General features: G+C 57.1%; 3 protein-coding genes across 9 annotated transcripts in view; 2 read left to right on the top strand and 1 right to left on the bottom strand.

The window, feature by feature from the left end:
• Positions 1-2: 2 nt before the first annotated feature.
• Positions 3-6,458, top strand: TSR1 (TSR1 ribosome maturation factor). Of its 3 annotated transcripts, XM_082328453.1 has the most exons (15): positions 3-159; positions 237-340; positions 686-902; positions 982-1,116; positions 1,672-2,099; positions 2,387-2,546; positions 2,882-3,045; positions 3,341-3,543; positions 3,996-4,158; positions 4,288-4,398; positions 4,731-4,863; positions 5,282-5,398; positions 5,701-5,841; positions 5,966-6,040; positions 6,136-6,458. In XM_082328453.1, exons 1-15 carry the CDS (start codon positions 60-62, stop codon positions 6,312-6,314), a joined length of 2,430 nt encoding a protein of 809 aa, XP_082184579.1. In that variant the 5' UTR covers positions 3-59; the 3' UTR covers positions 6,315-6,458. The 3 variants fall into 3 exon arrangements, 2 of the variants coding, with proteins under 2 accessions (XP_082184579.1, XP_082184580.1); XR_014229988.1 differs by lacking the exons at positions 5,701-5,841; positions 5,966-6,040; positions 6,136-6,458 and having other exon boundaries at positions 4,535-4,863; positions 5,282-5,392; XM_082328454.1 differs by lacking the exons at positions 5,282-5,398; positions 5,701-5,841; positions 5,966-6,040; positions 6,136-6,458 and adding an exon at positions 5,133-5,272 and having other exon boundaries at positions 4-159.
• The window catches only part of SMG6 (SMG6 nonsense mediated mRNA decay factor), a 117,281-nt gene continuing 104,105 nt past the window's right edge, over positions 6,382-19,557 (top strand). For 4 of the 5 annotated variants that reach the window (XM_082328449.1, XM_082328448.1, XM_082328452.1 and 1 more), the window contains exons 1-8: positions 8,900-9,010; positions 9,953-11,714; positions 13,812-14,004; positions 14,710-14,820; positions 15,561-15,667; positions 16,653-16,731; positions 18,037-18,147; positions 18,816-19,028. In XM_082328449.1, coding sequence (XP_082184575.1) covers positions 8,917-9,010; positions 9,953-11,714; positions 13,812-14,004; positions 14,710-14,820; positions 15,561-15,667; positions 16,653-16,731; positions 18,037-18,147; positions 18,816-19,028 — 2,670 coding nt within the window. In that variant the 5' untranslated portion in view covers positions 8,900-8,916. Of the gene's footprint in view, positions 6,459-8,899; positions 9,011-9,952; positions 11,715-13,811; positions 14,005-14,709; positions 14,821-15,560; positions 15,668-16,652; positions 16,732-18,036; positions 18,148-18,815; positions 19,029-19,557 lie in introns of those variants that run through there. The other variant, XM_082328450.1, reaches the window with a different exon arrangement.
• Positions 6,951-8,850, bottom strand: SRR (serine racemase; the record flags this gene model as incomplete). The annotated part of the gene is made up of 4 exons (XM_082328130.1): positions 6,951-7,148; positions 7,430-7,636; positions 7,839-7,952; positions 8,839-8,850. 4 exons carry the CDS (start codon positions 8,848-8,850, stop codon positions 6,951-6,953), a joined length of 531 nt encoding a protein of 176 aa, XP_082184256.1.

The following is a 19,557-nucleotide window of genomic DNA, read 5'->3' as shown; positions in this document are numbered from 1 at the left end:
TGCCCCGCGGCGCCGGAAGTGACGCGCCGGAAGCGGCGCGGAGGCGGTGAGGAGGCAGCATGGTGGCGGCGGGAGCCCACCGGCCCGGGCCGCTGAAGCAGCAGAACAAGGCGCACAAGGGCGGGAAGCACAGCGGAGCGTCGCAGCGCCGCGCTGGAGGTGAGGCGGGGCGGGCTCCGCCGGGTTCCCCGCCGGCCCTGCGCGGAGCGGCCCGCCTGACCGATCTCTCCCTGCAGGCCGCGTCTCCGTCAAGGCCCAGCCCCGCCGGCGGCTCCGCGACCTCAGCAGGGTCGATCGGCGGCACCAGGCGCTGCAGCTCCGCCGGCAGCGCAAGGAGGCGGTGAGGGCCGCGGGGGAACCAGGCCGGGCCGGTTGCGGTGGTGCGGGGGGAGCGGGGTCGGTTCGGATCTTTGCAAGGGGGTAGCGGGGAGCGGGAAGGGGCCGGTGCGGGTCTCGGTGTGGGTGGGTGTCTGCGGGGACCGAGCCAGTTCGGGTCTTTGCGGGGGGATCAGGAGCTGGGCCAGGCAGAGGAACGGGTGCCTGGCTGGGTTCAGTTCGGGGCGAGCGAAGCGTTACTGGACTGAGGGGCTTCGGGTTGGGCTGCGGAGGGGTCCGGCCGTGATCTGAGGGGCGGGACAGGAACGGGATGGGGGCCGGGGCTCACGCCGTGCAATTGTGCCCGCAGGTGCTGGCCGAGAAACGGAGCTTGGGCGGCAGGGAGGGGCCCCCGCACCTCGTGGTTCTGGTGCCGCTGCACAGCCGGGCTGCGGCCCACGACAGCCTCCGCTTGCTGCAGAGCCAGGACTCGGCTGTCGTCCGCGTGGATGAGGGGAGAGCTGGTGACTTCGCGCTCCTCTGCCCCCGACTCAAGCAGCGCTGGCGCTTTGTGACAGCACAGGCAGGTGAGGAAACGCTGCTGTTGGTGTGGTTCTTGGCTCCGTACCCCTGGCAGCCCCACTAATGGAGGTGTTCTGTGTGCAGGGGACCTTCACGCTGTCTTAGACCTAGCAAAGGTTGCCGACTCCCTCCTGTTCGTCCTGGATCCTGCAGATGGCTGGGACAGCGCAGGGGAGCACTGCCTCTCCTGCCTCTTCGCACAGGGGCTCCCCAGTTATGGTGAGCGAGTGAGAAACGTTAAGGGCTTCTAGGGGGTATGGGTTGAGGGGGTGCTTGATGGGGATTTACTGTTGCAGTAATTAAAAACTCCATATGTTAATAGGCAATCACAGGTCTTTGACCGCGCTGTTTCTGAGCATAGGTCGATCAGCTGAATGCCATTCTCGTGCTGCCTTGTTGTGTTACTGCCCTGGTGGGGGAGCGTTGGAGATAAAAGGGGAGTTCTAGGTTTAGGCCTCTGGGTGTGTGGTGGTGTCAGTATTGAAGTGGCTATCTAGGCCTGCAGAGCGAAGCGATTCAGACGCTTTCTTGCTAAGTTCAGTTCCTGGGCCCTTATCTCCACGGCCTCATTTAGTCTCAGAATCTTATCTCTGAAGACAGATTTTCTGTCCTGAGTGTTCTTTTGAACGTGTGAAGCTGCCTTTGCACCTTGTTGTGTGAATCTCTTTAGTTATTTCGGTTGCTGATAGCCGAGCGTTTGTCAATGCTGGGTAAAAGGGGCTTAAGAAGATTTCCAGTCTGATCCCAAACGCTGTTCTGTGCGCTGCTTGGCAGCTCTTGCTGTCCCAGGGGGCACTGACTTGCCACCGAAGAAGCGGATAGATGCCAGGAAGAAACTTGCCAACGCCACTGAGAAGCGCTTTCCCGAGGCCAAGCTCTTCCCCCTGAACACAGAGCAGGAGTCCGCGCTGCTGCTGAGGCACCTCGCCACCCAGAAGCAGCGCCGTCTCGCGTTTCGGGACAGGCGGGCTCACCTGCTCGCCTATGCCGCGGAGTTTGTGCCCGGTCAGGAGAGCGACCTGGTTGGGACCTTGAAGGTGTCCGGCTTTGTCCGGGGACAGACCCTCGACGTGAACAGCCTGGTGCATATCGTGGGGCATGGAGACTTCCAGATGAGCCAGGTGGATGCCCCCCCCGACCCCCTCTCTTTGAACCCCCGAGTGGTTAAAGGACAGAAGAGGAGTCAGGACATGGACGTGCAGGTGTGTGGGAGGCCAGGGCTTTGCCAGTCCTGTTGGAACAACATGTTTCTAAACTTTCATCAGGAAAATACAACTGGGTGTAGGTGGTTAAGGGGGGGAAGGGGGTTTTATCAAGAGAGCCAGTAGGGCCGTGTTCTGCCTCTGAGCTGAGATTCCTTGCATGTGGCTTGTAATGAATGTTGTGTTACAACACAATGAACGCGATATGGAAGGGAGTTTTGCTTCAGACTGATCGCCAGCGTGAGTTAGGTGTATTGACAGCTGGGAACTCTGCTCTTGCCCTTCAGGATGACTCCGTGAACGGTACCGATGAGATGGAGGAAGATGTTAAGGTCCTGATGAAGGCAGATCCAAACAAGCAGGAGTCTTTGCAGTCAGAAGTGGTTCCTGATCCTATGGAAGGGGAGCAGACGTGGCCCACTGAAGAAGAACTGCAAGAAGCAGAGGGTGAGTAGCAGCAATACTTCTGTACCTTTTCCTTGTCCCTGTTAAGAGGGTTTTAGAAATCCTCTGTCACCAGGATAGCTGAGGGTGGCTGTGAAGAAGCGTGCTAGTTGGGAGCCCAGGGCCTGCATTCCTAGTCCCATCGCCTGACTACCAGGCTGTGTGGTTTGCCTGGCAGTTAGGAGGGCTACCTTTTAGCTGCCTTTTTTGGGCCCTGACAAATTCTGTGCTGGGAAACAGCGATTCTGGTCTAGAGCTGATCTGGGCTGTCCCGGTGTAAATGTTTCTGAGGGAAAGGAGAATTGTTCCGCTATTAAGGATTGGTGGGAATCCTGCAGCTTCTCTGAAGGCCAGCAGGAGGGTGGTGAAGGTCCCCAAAGGCACTTCCAAGTACCAGGCTGCCTGGATTGTGGATGATGAAGAAGAGGGCCATCAGGAAGATGATGATGACGATGAAGATGATGACATCGATGAAGACATGATGGAAGAGGCAGTTTCCCAGGTACCTCCAAGAGCTGATACTGCAGGTGACCTTCAGGGCGCTATTGCATATCCTAGGACAATCCTGTCATTCTAGCTTGCGCCATGCAAAGGCACAACGCAGAGCCAGGACTTGCCTGGATTGAATCTCTCGTGTGCATCACGTTGCTTCTTTGGCCTGTTAGATACCGAAATGAGGGACTGTGCTGTAGCTTGGGGCATAATTCAAACAGTGCGAGTACACGTAGGGTTTGCAGTGCTGCAGGCTGTCAAGAGAGCGCATGTGCTCACGGGCTCCGTGCTGTCCTCTGTGTCAGGAGGGGGAAAACAGTGAGGAGGAAGAAGAACCTGCAGACGAGGAATGTGAGACCATGACTGTTTCCGAGTGCTTGCGGGACGACCAGTACGATGAGAAGGTGGAGGAAGATGAACAGATGCTGGAGAGATACAAACAGGAGAGAATGGATGAAATGTTTCCGGATGAGGTGGACACGCCACGTGACGTACCTGCCAGAGTCCGGTAAGAAACGGGATGCTTTGCTGGGAGAGGAGCTGGAGGGTGCCCTTCTGTCCAGTTTGGTGAGATGGGGCAGGAAGCCTGTGATGTCTTAGCCGTGGTGTCTGAACCTGGCTGAAGGAATCTTCTGAAGACTCCCTTAGGCTCTGAGGCTTCCAGGGGAGGCACTAAATAGCGGGGAGTGGGTGGGCCCGGGCAGCTCCCTGCAGCAGGGAGAGCTGGGTCCTGACCTGGGAGAGGGAGGAAGATGGCAGAGCCCTGATGTGAGGGCAGGTTGTCTGGGGACTTGGCTGCTGTTTCTAGCTTTCCCTGCACAAAGATCTTTTCTGAAAGCTAACGTTTGCTTTGCTGCCTTTGCCCTCTCTGAAGGTGTGAGTCCCCGAGGACCACAGAAGGTGCTGGCCAGACGCCTCAATTTGTGAAGTAATTTGTCTTTCCTGTTATCTGTCCTTTAGGTTCCAGAAGTACAGGGGGCTGAAGAGCTTCCGGACTTCTCCATGGGACCCCAAAGAGAATCTCCCAAGGGACTATGCCAGGATTTTCCAGTTCCAGGACTTCTCCCGAACCAGAAAGCACCTCTTCCGGCAAATAGAGAAAGAGGAGACTGAAGGAGCCTCGGTATCAACCTTTTCTCTTCCTGATCGCTTCCCGTACTGGGTTCCCTTGCTCCCAGTAGGAGGGACTTGGCAGGGAGGTGGCTGAGTTCTCTATTGAGAGCAGTATTCACAACTGATCCTCTCTTGGCAGGTTGGCTGGTATGTCACACTTCATGTCTGCAATGTCCCTGTCTCAGTGATGGAGAGCTTCAAAGAAGGGAAGCCACTAGTCTTGTTCTCACTGCTTCCCCACGAGCAAAAGGTGACTAAGTATGGCCCTGCTGATACCTCGTAGGTGTGCAGCTCCTTGTCTTGATTCCCTCAGGCAGCCTGGTTTGGAGCTCTGGCTGCAGAGGATTTGGGTTGAAATCTCCCTGCATTGTTTGCGTTTCAAATAGGACCTTCCCTTTGGTCAGAGCAGGCGGAAGCTGCCAGGGGTGTTCAGGGTAGAGTGTCTGAGCCTGGCTGAGGTGTCCACATTGGTGACCAGCGGTCCTTTGGGAAGCCGTTGTCAAAGGCACTCGTCCCTTTCTGCTCTGGCCACCATCATTTGCCAGCCCTGCTCAGCCCCTCGCTGTGCTGCCTCTCCTGCAGATGTCAGTGTTGAATTTCCTGGTGCGTCGGCATCCGAGCAACACTGAGCCAGTGAGGGCAAAGGAGGAGCTGATCTTTCACTGTGGGTTCAGGCGCTTCCGAGCATCCCCCCTGTTCTCCCAGCACACCTCAGGTTTGTGAGGGACTGGTGGCGGGGGTCTGGGTATGCCGGGAGGCGGGGCTGGGGTTGCTAGGGCAGGAAGCCTGTGATGTCTTAGCCGTGGTGTCTGAACCTGGCTGAAGGACTCTTCTGAAGACTCCCTTAGGCTCTGAGGCTTCCAGGGGAGGCACTAAATAGCGGGGAGTGGGTGGGCTTGGGCAAGGTGGCTCACTGGGCCAGGCAGGGTGGTGGCAGGCTCCACGCGGTGAGCTAGTAGCTCAGAGGATCACCTTCATTCCCAGGTGCTCTGTCCCAGCAGAGGAGGGGTGTGTGTCACCTGTTTTCCTAAAGCGCAGAGCCCGTTTGCCAGGAAAGAACGGGCTGGATGGGGTTTCCCGGAGCTCTGAGGACTGCTGTGGGCCTGAACTTGATCGTTGCTGTTCTGTCCTAGCTGATAAGCACAAGTTGGAGCGTTTCCTGCGCCCGGATGCTGCCCTGGTGGTGACCGTTTATGCGCCCATCACTTTCCCTCCTGCCTCAGTGCTGCTTTTTAAACAGAGGAGTAACGGTAAGTTGATAAGTGCTGAGGAGGTGGTTGGTGTCTGGGAAACAACTGTTAGCAGGCCGTTCCCATACCCCACTTGCAAGTGCATCTGTCCAGAAAGTATGACTTGAAAAAGCTGTCCCCCTCGCGGTGTTTGAGAAGATTAACACACTTCCATCCCCAGTATCACTGGCACCTTTGTCTGTCCCTGCTGTGGGGTTGCTCTGGGCCTGGAACCATTTGGGGAAGGGAGTCGTGGTGAGGGAGGAGGCGGTGGAGGCACCTTCTGCGGCGCTGCCCTGTGCATTAGTGACTCTGCCTTGCAGGAATGCATGACCTCATCGCCACGGGTTCTCTGCTTTCCGTGGACCCAGACAGAATCGTCATCAAGCGGCTGGTGCTCAGCGGCCATCCGTTCAAGATCTTTACCAAGACAGCTGTCGTGCGATACATGTTCTTTAACAGAGGTACGTCCCGTCTCCGTGTGGTGGGAAGAGGGGATGCGGAAGCAGAACTTCTGCCCCTGCGGGAGCAGTTGTGTTGGTGCAGCAAAGCCTGTTCCTTACCTGCCTTTCGCGTTTTGATCGCCAGAGGATGTGATGTGGTTTAAGCCAGTGGAGCTGAGGACAAAGTGGGGTCGTAGAGGACACATCAAGGAGCCATTAGGTAGGTTTGGTCCTGTATTTATCTCTGTGATGCTGGGCAGGATGCGGTCTTCCTGGGCAGGAGAGAAAGCTAATGGCCTCTTCTGCTCTGCCTAGGGACCCATGGTCACATGAAGTGCCACTTCGATGGACAGCTGAAGTCCCAGGACACGGTGCTGCTGAACCTCTACAAGCACGTTTTTCCCAAATGGACTTACGACCCCCATGTTCCGGAGCCCGTGCCGTGGGTGAGGAGCGAGAGCGCGCTGCCGGTGCAGGAGGTGGAAATGGATTAACTGTCCAGCATGGCTAACGCAGTTTGTGCCTCAGCTCCCTGGATGCTGTTCTCGGCTTGTGCACAGCAAGGACAGCACTCGTGTCTCGGACGTATTACTGCTGGGGTCTGTACAGGGGCGGCTGTCTCACCAGCTGCTGCTCAGGTACCAGCTACAGCTATTTATTTTAATGGAAAAAGTTCTAAAAAACATCTGAGTGCCTCTGTCTTGGTGGTGGCCGGCTGCGGAGGCCAAATGGGGAGGCTGTGTGCACCCCTTCCCTTGTGAACCTGTGGCCCACTGGGGCTGTTGCCTTTCCCTCCTGCCCTGCCATAGCAGTGGGTCCGGGGATTTTGCTGTTTTGAGGATAGGAGTTTGCTGGAAGTTATTGTTGAGGCTGAGAAAGAAATAGCAGGTGGGGAGAGTGACTGAGTGCAGCCCACTGGAGGCCTGTCCCAGAGCAGGGCGACTGGGGAGGGGGGAACAGGCAGTGCTTTGCTTCCGGGCCCCCCCCGGTAGCGACCCAACGCCAGCTTCCTGTATCCCTCCACAAAAACTTTAAACCATTTGGGGCTGTTCATCTGTTTTTAGTAACGGGCAAACCAGACTGTACAAATACAGAGTGAGGTTTCTGTTGCTTGAGACACCGCTCCGTTCTCATTCCGCTTTCCCAGGGAGGTCTGTGAGCCAGGTCAGGGAGCTCAGGTCCACGTTTCCCCTGCACAGCACGATGCAAACGTTTTCCACGTCCCGGGGGACTGCCCGGAACTGCTCTGAGAGCACGGCCGCCACTCCCACACCCGCTGCTGGCTCAATCAGCAGCTTCATCCTTTCCCACACCAGCCGCGTGGCTCGCCGTCGGGACAGCAGCAGCTGTTATCCCAGCAGCAAGTACAGGCTGCTCCGGGGCCGCGGAGGGCACTGTGCGTGCGGATCTCTGCAGCGCTCTGGGAAGGGAGAGCGGAGCTTCCGCCAGCCCTTTCCAGCTGGAGACTGTGGGTGTTGCACAGCTGTGGTGGTCTGCAGGGGCTTGTGCTGTCCTGGGAGAGTGGAGGGGAGAGAGTGGAGGGGCAGAGCATGGATGGAGGCAGCTGCCTGCTGGCAGCTACCGTGAGAAGGGAGCCGGCAGCGTTTACCTTGGTTTCTTCCCCCGAGACTGTCGGGATGTCATCAGCCGCACCCCTGATGACGGGCCGTGCGTTCGGTCCGATGCTGGCTTTGACTGCACCTGCGATGGCATCCGGCAGGTGAAGGTTGGGGCCGGTTCCCCTTACCGTGGACTGGTAACAGTCACCCGCGTTGCGCGGCTCAGCAGCGAACGCTTTCACATCTGGTCTCAAAGCCTGCGGAGAGCAGGAGGAGCCGCTCGGTTTAAACTAGCGTGTGCCCGTCTGCTGTTGCTGCGCGCAGGGGGCCAGGTACGCCGTACAGCTGCCGCGCAGACCCAGGCACATGGAGATGCCCACAGCTGCTGCCTGACTTTGGGAGCCCTGCCCTTCCCAGGGGGAGATGCAGCCACTGCTTCCCCCATGAGCTGCTGCCTGCCTGGATGGCAACCGCTATTCCCGCAGTCATTCCTCCGCCGGGAACCACCGCTGCCTTCACTTCAGGCGCCCGTGCAGAAAGGAAGCGTGAGTGCTCCCTTCCGCTGCTCCCTGCCTGCGAAGAGCAGAGCCCGGGGCTGGGTCCGCGCTGTGCGTTTCCCTCGCCCGCTCTGGCAGCGCCAGGGCCACAGCGCCTCGCCCCGTGATCACCGCCAGCTCGGGGCTGCGGCGCGCCGTGCCTCCTCCTGGCTCCTGGGCTACGCCAGCTGCGCTCTCAGCTCTGCGCTAAGGGGAAGAGTGCGGATGGCCGCCTCTCGGTCTGGCTGGGCCACGTCCCTGGCCGGTCTCTCCCGTGCCTTCCCTTGTCGCTGGGCTGTAGGCGCAGATAGCAGCTTGCTTACAGCGCGGGGCCGTCCAGGGCACCACCGTACAGGCAGGAATCCCTGCGCGATGAAAGGAGGCAAATCCAACAGCGAGAAAGGCGCAAGCAGCCAGTTAGCGCTGCGGGAGGGCTGCGTGCACAGCCTTGCCTCTGCTGGCTCCCGCTGAGGAGAGGGACGCCCCCGCTGCTCCCCGGGGCGCCAGCTCTGCACCCCCGCTGCTCCCCGGGGCGCCAGCTCTGCACCCCCGCTGCTCCCTGAGCCGGGCTGGAGGCCGGGGTATGCGTTGCCCCCGGCCCGGGCAGCACAGGTGAGTGGTTGCCCGCGATTCCCCCTGCCCGGGGCCGTCGCCTTCCCCGGCGCTGGCCTTCCCCGGCGCTGGCCTTCCCCGGTGCGGCTCCCGACTGTGTCCGGGGCCCGCGGGTCCGGAAAGCGCCGCTGCCCGGGAGCCGGCGTGCCGGGCTGGGGGGCGGGGGGGGGATTCCCTTCCCTGCAGCCTCCCCCGCGGAAGCGGAGCCCTGGGAAGCGCTGCAGCCCCGGCGGCTGCCGGCGGAACGGGCGCTCCCGGCCTGGCCCCGGCCCCGCCGCCGCCACGTGCCGGCCGCCGCGCGGCCCCGCGGCCCGAGCGCGCATGCGCGCGGCGGCGGTTTTGGCCCCGCGCGGCCGCCGTCCGCGCGCCCCGCCCCCGGCGGAGGGAAGATGGCGGAGGGGCTGGAGCGCGTCCGCGTCTCGGCCGCCGAGCTGCGGGACATGGTGGCGGCGCAGGCCCGCGCCGCGGCCGGCGGCGGGCGAGGTGAGGTGGCGGCGGGGACCGGCGGTGGCGGGAGGAGGCGGGAGCCGCCGCTTGGGCCTCCCCCCGCCCCTCGGCGGCACCTGTCCGGGGGCGGGCCGGGCCCCTCGGCCGCGCCGCCCGGCTGGGGTAGGGGCCGGGGCCGGGGCCGCGCCGCCCCGCTGCGCCCGCGAAGCCCCGGACGCGGTTGTCGCCGGGGGGAGAGCACGCAAGCGCTGAGAACGGGGGCTTTGCCCCGGGGCAGGCCGGTCCCTGCCCCCTCGGGAGCCGAGCCCCGGTAGCTGTGGCTCTCCCGTGGCTGAGGCTCGGTGGTCCGGGCCGGCGCAAGCTGCTGACGGGAGGGGAAAGCTGAGGGAACGCAGGGCGTAGCAGCCCGGCTTCGGTGAAACGTTTAAGGACGCGTTGTCCAGGCTGGGTTCCCTGAGGAGCTTTTGCGTAAATACAGTTATGGAGAGGAGGGGAGAAGCGCTGCCGAGGTGCGAGCCGGGGAGATCGGCCCCGTCTGTCGGCAGAGCGGGTGGAGAGGGCAGCGCCTGCAGGCGGAGGGGCTCCCGCACCAACAGTAGGCAGCTGCTGCTGGGACTGCGACGCTAAAAGTTCTCGTCTGGTACTTGTGTGCGAGCGCTCGAGTATTGTGTTGTGCTTTCTCTGTTGCTTTCTCAGCGTGCCGGCTCTTTCAGGCAAAGCCGTTGCGGGATGCGTTCTGTAAGCGAATGAGGCCGAGGATTTGCTCAGCGTTGTTATCCTTTCTCGTTTCCTACCCTTGCTCTGTGATTTCCTGTAGGCCTTGACAGAGAATTTCAGATCTGTTTGCTTGGACCTGCCCAGAGGGCATCAGGCTCTTTGCCTTTACTTAAGATCTCCTCTTGAGTGTTTGTCGTGATGTTTTTTTGTCCCTGGCTGACTTGTGGTGGGAATAACTTTCTTCTCTCTGTTTTTCCCCAGAAAACATGAAGGAAGTGAAGGAGCCGAGGCATCGCAAAGACAACAGGCGCCCAGACCTGGAGATTTACAAGCCTGGCCTCTCCCGACTGAGGAGCAAACTCGTGCCGCCAAAGCACGAGGCCTCAGAGAAGGAGAGGAGCAGAGCTGAGGAGCAGAGTGCCAGCGACAAGGGCCCTTCAGGAGGAGAGGCTCCAGTCATGGAGGATTTCGGCAAAGGTGATGGCCCCAAGCAGAACGGTCCTTCGCAGGAAAACGAAGAGACAGAGACTAAAGGTGGTCTTCAGAGCCAGGAGAACTTGCCCAAGCAGCCTGCTCCGGATGAGTGGTGTCCCAAGACCACCAGGAGAACGAAGAAGCCGGACCAGCAGATCTACCAGCCTGGGAAACGCCTGCATTCAGCTGCTAAAGAGCCGGCTCTGCGGTCAGCTGCCGAGGAAGTCACCAGTAAGATGGAGCAGCTGAAAGTGGAGGGAGATGAAGAGACTGAGAAAGGTACTGGAAAAGACAACAACAGGAAAACCAAATCAAGCAAGGAGGACAGAGACGGGAGCCAGGCAGGGGAAGGAGTGAAAGCCTCAAGGGGAGAAAAAGGAAGACGAACAGAGCGAAGTGACAGGATAAGGAGAACAAACGACGAGGTGATGCAGGGGAAGCTGGGCTCTACCAAGCGCTACTCCCGCTCTGACAAGCGGCGGAGCCGATACCGCACCTGCAGCACAAGCTCAGCTGGAAGCAACAACAGCGTAGATGGAGCCCTGCTTGTGGATGGGGTGGAGAGGCGGCAGGAGCGTGCCAGAGAAAGAATACGTCCTAGGAAGCAGCTCTCTGCGTCCTCCACTGACTCCTTGGACGATGACAGAATCGATGAGGCAGAAGCATATGTCTTCAGCAGGAATTCGGACAAGAAAAAGCGTTCAGAGCAGAGTCGAGCTTCTAGGAGCGAGAGCGAGTGGAGCAGCAATGGCAGGGAAGTCAAGGGACCCTTTCGAGTCACATTTGACAGCAAGACTATGAACAGGGATATCAGTCTGGCAGATACAGATAAAAAAAAGCCCCTGAAGGCATTTGTTGGTTGCAATGACTCAGAGGCTTCGGAGGCGAGGAGCCAGAGCAGAGAGCCCCAAGGGAGGGGCCGTGGGATTCTGTTCCTGCCTGCCAACACGGACCTCTCTGCCAGCACCGCAGGCTCCCCCGAACCCAGTCACCCTGGGCCCAGGCTCCTGCTGGGCGGTGCTGGGAGTAAAGGCCCCCGGAGCAGGGGCCGAGGCGGCACTGCCCGCAGGCTGTGGGACCCGAACAACCCGGACCAAAAACCTGCCCTGAAGAGCCAGACCGCTCAGCTTCACTTCCTAGACACGGATGATGAAGTGAGCCCCACCTCCTGGGGGGAAGCCCGCCAGGCCCAGACATCCTACTATAAGTTCCAAAACTCTGACAACCCCTACTATTACCCTCGGGCCTCTGGTCAAGGCCCCCAGTATCCTTACGGTGGGTACTCCCTGCAGTATCCCATGGGTCCAAGCAATGGTGTGTACCCAGGAGCCTATTACCCTGGGTACCCCGGCCAGGCGGGGCAGTACCTGTGCGGACCGCTCCCGCCGACTCCTCTGAGTTCCGAGATGGAGCAGCAGATGCGGAACATGCAGCAGCAGGAGCTCAGCAAACTCCTCCGTGAGGCTGGGAACCAGGAGCAGCAGCTCAGCAATCTGCTTTCCAGAGACCGCATCAGCCCGGAGGGGCTGGAGAAGATGGCCCAGCTGAGGTTTGTGGCTGTGCTGTAGAGGGGTGTGTGACTGGGTCATTTCCAGGGCGAACTGCTACCAGAACTGTTATCCAGAGAGCGGTGCTCCTTGGGGATCTGGTAGACTGGAGATGTCGATGTCTCGGAGACTGGGAGATGGGGCAGTGGCTCGCTAGCTTTCGATGTGCTGGGACTGTTTGTCAAGTGCCAGAAGTGTGTGGGGATCAGAAGGAAACTGTGGGTGAAGATATCATTCGCCTGGGCTGGGAGCTAAGCCATGGCTTCTTGTGGTTGTGGAATGCCTTGCCTGCTTCACAGGGACGCGAGGGAGCAGGACGAGCACCCGCTGCGGCTCTTGGGTTCTCCTTGCTTTTGCTGGAGCTGGCCTCTCTCAGTTCCAGTGCTCTCACATGCTTTCAGCGTTTGCTGGCGGACTTCTGCTTTCTTACCTGTTCTCGGTTACCCGCTGTCTGATTTGCATTGTGGGCTTCAGGGGCGGCGACCGTCGGCTTGTGCTTGTGAAGTGTTGCGTGGGTTCCTGATGCTGTGTAACAGTGACAGCGCGTTTCAAGCACTGGGTAGTTTTGCTCTTGACACCGCTCAACCCTGTGACATACGGCGGGCCAGTGGGAGTAGCCTGGTGATGCCAGCTAGCGAGAGGGAAGTGACACTGGTGCTCTGGAGGGTAGTAAACATGGCTGTAGCAAGTTTCTACTTGACATCTTTCACATTTACTTGTGACCTCCCTGTCTCTGGGGCTTCTCTGGAGACTTATTTTCAGAGCTGACTGGCAGCAAGTCTAGCAGGTGAGCTCATTTCGGGGCTTGTTCTGTGTTTTGGGGACTTGCACTATAGAGCACAGAGTGGGTTGTGTCTGCGCTTGAAGCAGCACTGGAGGTTTCAGGTCTTCCTCAAGGTGTCAAGGTCACCCCGAGCTGTTGTCTGGAGGGAGAGGAAAGGCTGCGCAGTGCTGCTGTGGCCGTGTGAAGCCCACCCTGCCCTGGGAGCGTAGGCATGGTTGGCCCTGTCCCTGCCAACAGCATCCATCTGCCTCGATGTGTTTCCTGCCCGCGGCTGAGCGCACGCAGCCACCCTGCCTGTGGAGCTGTGCTGGGGCTCTTGGATGCAAGCGCTGCTTGTCAGGTGCCCGTCTGCAGAAATGCCCGACTCTCTCGGTCGGTGTTGGTGCTGTCCAAGCATGTGTGTGCAGGGTTTGGGGACTGCGTGGGGTAAGGCAGCAGAACCGCGCTCTGTGCTTTGCATGGGAACCCGCCAGCATCCTTCCCGTGTTCTGTCAGGCTCTTCCAGGCATCGCCATCTGGCTTCACTCCAGGCTTTGCCATCTATGCTGTTGCACTGTTTTCTGCAGGGCTCGAAGCATTGTAAGGGATAAGGCTGCCAAGGCAGCAACTGCCGAGGATCCTCTTTACCATAAACTTGCCCCGCGTATTGTGGAGCTATTTCTAGCCTGCAACTATTTTATTGAATTCGAGGAGGAATGCTGCTCCGGTGTTCGGGCGAGGCTGTAGGTAGCTGTGAGGGGAATGTGATTTCTGGGACTCTGAGGCTTTGTTTCCTTCAGGTGTGACGTTCCCAGCTCTCGAGGAAGCGGGGTCTCTGTTTCTGCTGTGTGTTTTGGTTGGATGGAAGGGAGGTGGGGATTGTTTTAACGGCAAGACCTCTCCTGCCCCTCTGGTTCTTTGTGTGTTTGTTCCCAGCCCTTAGGAGCCAGCCTTTGTGCTCAGAAGGAGCAGAGCCTGGCCCTGCACACTTTCTCTGTGTTCGTATCAGGAGACACTTGTGCCTTGCTGTTCCCAGTGGCAGAGCTGTAGCAGAGCTCCTTGCTCTTTGACAGGCCCTGATCTGTTCTGATGCATATGTAAAAGGGAGACGGTCCTTTCAGATTTGCCCTCCTGGAGCAGGAAGGGCGTTTGGCTGCACCAGCTCTCATCTCCCTCTGGGACAGGTGTGGAAGCATCGATTTGCCGTAGCGTGCGAGCCGGCTGAACTGCTGACGCCTCGTGCTTGCAGCAGGTGGCTCAGCGCATGTTTCCTGGCGGCTCAGGCCCGGGCTGGGCAGTTGCTGTTGTATTGACCGCTGATTGTGTTTCACTGTAGGGTGGAGATGCTGCAGCTGTACGAACGGTGCATTCTGATGGACATCGAGTTCTCCGATACCCAGAACGTGGACCAGCTGCTGTGGAAGAATGCCTTTTACCAGGTGATTGAGAAATTCCGGCAGCTCCTCAAGGACCCTCAGGGGGAAAACGCCCAAGAAATTCGGAACAAACTGCTCCAGCTTCTAGATGAGGTAAGAAGAGAGAAACATCCCCAAACTCCACTAAACCTTTGGGTGGCATTGGCTGGTGTTCAGAATGGGGTGGTGTAACTGGGCAGCCAGCCTTCTTGATCCTGTTCGAATCTCTGTGCCTTAGGCCATCCTTGTGCAAGGAGAATGCTCCGACAGGTTATGGTTTAGTGTGGCAGGTGTAGGTCCAGGTGGACATTTGTTATGATTTAAACCAGGCTTGTTTTGGTGTGTTTTATGTTAATTAGAAATTGATTTAAGCTAAAGTGAAATGAATGCCCTGAAGTGGAAATAAACAGAAGCATTCCTGGAGGTGTTTGTGCCATCTTTCTCAAATTTGCTTAAAAGTCATTCTGTTAAACTGTGCAGCTCTGTTTACTCTTTGTAGAAGGTAAGCTGACAGATCCGAGAGGATGTGTTTTATAGAATTAGGTTGGTGGGAAGGGGCTGCTGGAGGGCTTTAGTCCAACCTCCTGCTCGAAGCAGAACTCCTCAAACACTAGACCAGGTCAGTCTTGGTTTTGTCTAGCTCAGTCTTGAAAACCCCTGAGGCTGGAGATCCCCCGACCTCCTTGTTGTTTTTTGAAGAGAAACAGCCCAAACCTCGGGGAGAGGGACCTTCTTTCTTGCTCGTGGCAGGGATGGTGTGGTGATTTTGTGCTCATCATCAGAAAGATTGTAACGTCCAAGTATGTGTGTGTTTTGCAGGGCACTTCTTTTTTTGATGGCCTACTCCAGAAGCTGCAGGTGTCATACCAGTTCAAGCTAGAGGACTATATGGACGGGATGGCCATCCGCAGTAAGCCTCTGAGGAAAATGGTAGGTTGGCTTCCTCCTGGAGACTTCTCATCCTGTTAATTGTATGCAGCATGCTGAACTCGGTGTGCTGCCCTTGCCAAGAGGTAGGCAGCTGTACTCGGAACAGATGTCAGTATGTTTGCAGGGAATCTTTCTCAGCTGTTGGAGAACTTTTTGAACCAACTCCAGTGCATTAACATTTCTTAGCTTCATTTACAAAGAAGAACTTTTTTTGTACCAGCTCTGTGACCAGGGCTAATAAAGGGAAAGAAGTGTCCAAAGGTACCCTGGCTTTGCCTTAGATATTGAACATGTTTTATTTCTGTCTGTGGAATCCAGAATAATGAACAGGAAAGCTAACAGTTGCGCTGCCTCCCTGACACTTGACGGCGTGTTGCCCTGAGCTGCGAGTGCAGGTGCAAGGGACAGCTGGGAAAGGAGGTTTTAGTCCAGCTCCGTTCCCGGGGAGATGTGTTTGTCTAACAGCTGTCCTCCTCAAGCTGGTCATGGACTGAACAAGTCTCTTCTGGAGAGAGATGGGACGTTGTTGTAAGAGAGGAGGTGTTTGGGGGATTGGCTTTCCCCTACAAATGCTGAACCAGTGCCGTGGAGCCTTGTCATTTCATTCTGCTGCCCTTTTGTGAGACCTCCAGTGTCAGTGACCTCCTCTTAGCTCTCTACAGTCCCTGTGTGCTCACTGGGTCTGCAGGCGAGCCAGGGCTGCGCAGGTCCCACGTGACATACCGAATGCTTCTTTCCAGGTGAAGTACGCGCTGATCAGTGCTCAGAGGTGTATGATTTGTCAAGGGGACATTTGCCGATACAGAGAACAAGCAAATGACACAGCAAACTACGGAAAGGCACGCAGGTATTGTGTTCTCTGTAGCGCTGAGCACAGCCCTTCCCCTATCTACAAGGGATGTATCTCATTTCATGCTTAAACTTGCTTCTAGCCAAAGAAGTCTTTTCATGCCTCCTTATTGTATTGCAGTCCTGTGAAGCTTTTCAGCTAGGAGAGCTTCCCATGTGTCCGTGTGTTCTGACTGCATCAGGAGTTACTGCCACTTGTTGCTTCCTGTCACTCTTTTCTTTTTGCCTGGGATACAGTCCTTTTTCTGATCTTTTTTTCTGGAGCAAAGACTGGGGGGGGGGCAAGTGAGCCCAGCATGGGGGATGGAGCCCTGAAATAGGGGGAGGTTTGGCCAACAGGGCAGGGAAAGCTGCCTATTTTGGGGCCTGTGAACGTCATGGAGTACGCTGATATCTCAGGGAGGCTGGAGGGAAGGTAGTGGGTTCATGATGTGTCTGAACGGTGTTGATGGATCCACGTGTGGCATGACATAATCTGGAGAGTGGATAATACAATTGAGGTAAATAGAGAGGAGAACGGAGGGCTGAATGGACTGCCACTGAACAGATGCCTCTTCTCTTGGGATGATTAAGTAACTTGAAAATATGGGGAATGAGCTAAGGAACACAGAGGGTTTGGTCCCAGCTGCCATGGAGCTAAAAGGGGACTGAGAGAGAAACGTTCCCTGAATAGCCTGTTGTCTGTGCCTGAGGCTGCACAGGGGACAGCGCTTGCTGGCTCTGGCTAAATGCTCATCTTCAGGCTGAGCCAAGAACATTTCCTTCTGCAGCTGTATCTGCCCCTCTCTTGTCCTGTGCACCCTCCAGGCCGGGTGCAGGCTCGCTGCCTGTGCATGCTCTTGCAGGCAGAGGGCACTTGTGCAAAGGGCCTGGTGCCTGCAGGGCTGCCAGCGCTGAAAGGGGAATTCTGTGCCCTTCACAGCAAGGAAGGCAACCTGATGTCCTTTCAGTAACTCCTTCTCTCTGGTTCTTCCCTTCCTCAGCTGGTACCTGAAGGCTCAGCAAATTGCTCCCAAAAACGGCCGCCCGTACAACCAGCTGGCGCTCCTGGCCATCTACACGGTAAGACGCTCATCATGCAGGGATGTAGCAAGCATAGGGAGAGCCTCTGGGATGGCTATGAGATTCCATCTGGGGGAGAAGGACATTGTTTAGGGCAGTGCTTCCAGATGTTTTCTTAAAAGAAAGAAGCTGGTGGCAGGATGTGCTGTGTGGATTCCAGCTGCTGTGGATTCAGGCAACTTTGTTAGATACATGCTACTCCCTCCGGCTATCAGCATTTTGGGGACTGTTCTGTGGGCTGTTGAGAGTGCACGTGTTTTAAAAGTGGGTTGTGTTTGAAGTTTTGCATGAGATTTTTGTGCTCAAGGCTCAATGCTGTCATGAGGACGCTGTTTCTGTTTGCCATGTCTTCACTGAACCTGTGGGCACTGGTCTAAGCGACATCCACAGGTGACTTTCTTAGGTTTCAGCTTTGCTGGCTACTCCAGCCATGCAGGAAACTTACTTCAAGGAAGATGTGACAGCAGATAATGGAAGCATCGGGCTGGGACATAGGAGCTGGTAGGGATCTGCCCGTTGGCAACGCTGAAAGATGCTGGTTTAAAGCAGAGCAGTTCAGAACTGCGGGGTTCAGAAGCGCGTTTTCTTCATGGCTGGGAATGACCTTTCTGACTCTGTGGTGGTTTGTAAGGCCCGCAGCACGGGGGCGAATCCCTAAATGGCTGTGTGTCTTGGCAGCATAAAGACCTGGGGGGGCCTTCTCATGGTATTCCCTGCGGCCAGCCTGTGGGAGAAAAGGTGCTGAGAAGTTGCTCGGGCGCGAGGGGATCAGCCCAGCGGCAGGCCGAGATGAGGGGGCCGTCCTGTCCCACCGCTGGCAGGAGGCTGGCAAAGCCTCCCGGCTTGCTGGACCTCTGCTCCTTGTGAAACTCGTGTGGAGTCATTTCCATGTTCGTGGTAACATTGAAAAGGGTTATTTCCTGAACTGTCAGGAATTCAGTATTTATACTGTTGTCCCTTACCATCACGTCCGCGGAGAGACTGTTTTGCGTGAGCTTCTGGGTTGATGGTTTCTGTAGCAGCCCTGGGGCTACAGCAAGTGAGTCTGCAGGCTGCGGTGTCCCCTGCGCTCCCTAGCCCTGGCAGAGGGCTCGTGCTTTGTGCTGGTGGTTGTAAGTAGCTGTGAATGTGGATGGAGAGTTCAAGGTCCTGCTTGTCATACTGTTTGTCAGCATGTCTCTCTGTCTCAGGCCGTACAGAGGGAGAGGGCATGTGTACTGAGGGACAGGGAAGGCGAAGTATGTGGGTGCTTGGCTCTCTGCCCCAGAATGAGTGGCAGCTCTGAGTCTGGTTGTGTTTTGGCAGAGGAGAAAGCTGGATGCTGTCTACTACTATATGCGCAGTCTGGCTGCCAGCAACCCCATCCTCACAGCCAAGGAGAGCCTCATGAGTCTGTTTGAAGAGACAAAACGCAAGGTGAGTCTTGGAGCTGGGCTGTGGGATGGTGCAGCTGCCAGCACTGGCTCTTCTGTCCTGGAGAGATGTGATCCAGAGAGGAGGGCGATGGTGGCTTTTGGACTTGGAGTCACCACTTATCTACTTCTACTTCTTATCTACTCCTTCCATGTTGGCAGTCAGATGAGGGACACAGTCTTCAGAATTACAGTGTCCTTTCTGCCTCTCCTCAGACTCCTTTTGGGGTTGTTTGGGCAGCTGAATCTGTTGTTTCTGGGTCGCAAACTGTAAAAAGCCAGGCTCCGCACGGGCTGTAGGTTGCTGTGGTTTGCAGCATGGCCTTGGCACGTGGCACGATCATTATCTCATCCCAGAGGTGCCCCACAGGGGTGGACAAGAGAGGCTGCAGTCCCTTTGTGCCCCAGAGGGTCACCCCGAGTCAGAGATACAGCACGTTGGCTGTCACACGCTGCTAGGACTGGACACAGCTTTTCTTGTCCCAGGGCAGCTGGAGTTGAAAACCTCTCACCTGCACTGTCCTGTAGTGTCAGAAACCAAATTCTGGAACTGTCAATGAGTTACTGTAGTTCTGAAGCAGGGGGAAGAGCCAATTTCTCCATGAAAATGAAATGATACACTTTTCCTGAACTTTGATCCCCGGGTGATCTGAATCTGTCCTGTCTGTCCAGGCTGAGCAGATGGAGCAAAGGAAACATCAGGTGCTGGATCTGAGCCCCAGCCACCGGGGGAAGGGCAAGAAGTCCACATTGCGACAAGTTGGAGATGATGCCACGCGGCTGGAGATCTGGATCCATCCTTCCCACCCCCGCGCCTCCCAGGGCCACGAGTCCGGCAGGGATTCTGAGCAGGACAACGGTCTTGGGAACCTCAGCCCCAGCGACGTGAGTACTGCAGGAGGCGGCAGTTGGCTTTGGTGTCATGTGTTTGGAATGCAGTGGAATGACACTGGATCTGTTTTGCTTTCCTGTTGCTAAATTTTCCAGTGTTTTGGCTTCCCCTATGGGAGCTGTGCCTGGGTCAGGCCGAGGAGCTGGTGACCTCGTGCCTCTCGTGTTTAAGGCATGTTGTTACCATCCCTTTCTTGGCAGCATGTGCTGGTGTGGCTGATACGGAATAGGAGAGGCACAAACAGAAGATGCTGTAAAATGCCTCCGCTGAGGGCTCTGACTTGGGTGAGGCTGCCAGTGGGAAACGAGGTCAGATGCTGAAGACCAGGGTTGACAGTGACCCTGTAAGCTCTGAGGCTTGATCTGGAAGTGGATCACTTGTCCCAGCGCCAGATGATTGGAGGTTTGCACTGGGAATGTGAAAACCATGGTTTTAATTTCCAGTGTAAGTGTCATATTTGCATTACTTGTTCTGCTGAGCAGCCAGACTGGTGCCTTTCTTTTGCAAGGATAGAAAAAAAAA

This window comes from Platalea leucorodia (assembly GCF_965183815.1).
Source record: "Platalea leucorodia genome assembly, chromosome: 16".
Taxonomy (NCBI): Eukaryota; Metazoa; Chordata; class Aves; order Pelecaniformes; family Threskiornithidae; genus Platalea; species Platalea leucorodia.
The sequence above is the reverse complement of the archived record's forward strand: the minus strand, read 5'-3'. Positions and strand labels throughout refer to the sequence as shown.

What these genes read in the sequence shown, in the direction of transcription:
- TSR1 (XM_082328453.1), top strand. Translation starts at nt 60, where the DNA reads ATGGTGGCGGCGGGAGCCCACCGGCCCGGGCCGCTGAAGCAGCAGAAC. An exon ending in TGGAAGAGGCAGTTTCCCAG is followed by an intron (nt 3,046 to 3,340) that starts GTACCTCCAAGA and finishes CCTCTGTGTCAG; the next exon opens with GAGGGGGAAAACAGTGAGGA. An exon ending in GACGTACCTGCCAGAGTCCG is followed by an intron (nt 3,544 to 3,995) that starts GTAAGAAACGGG and finishes TCTGTCCTTTAG; the next exon opens with GTTCCAGAAGTACAGGGGGC.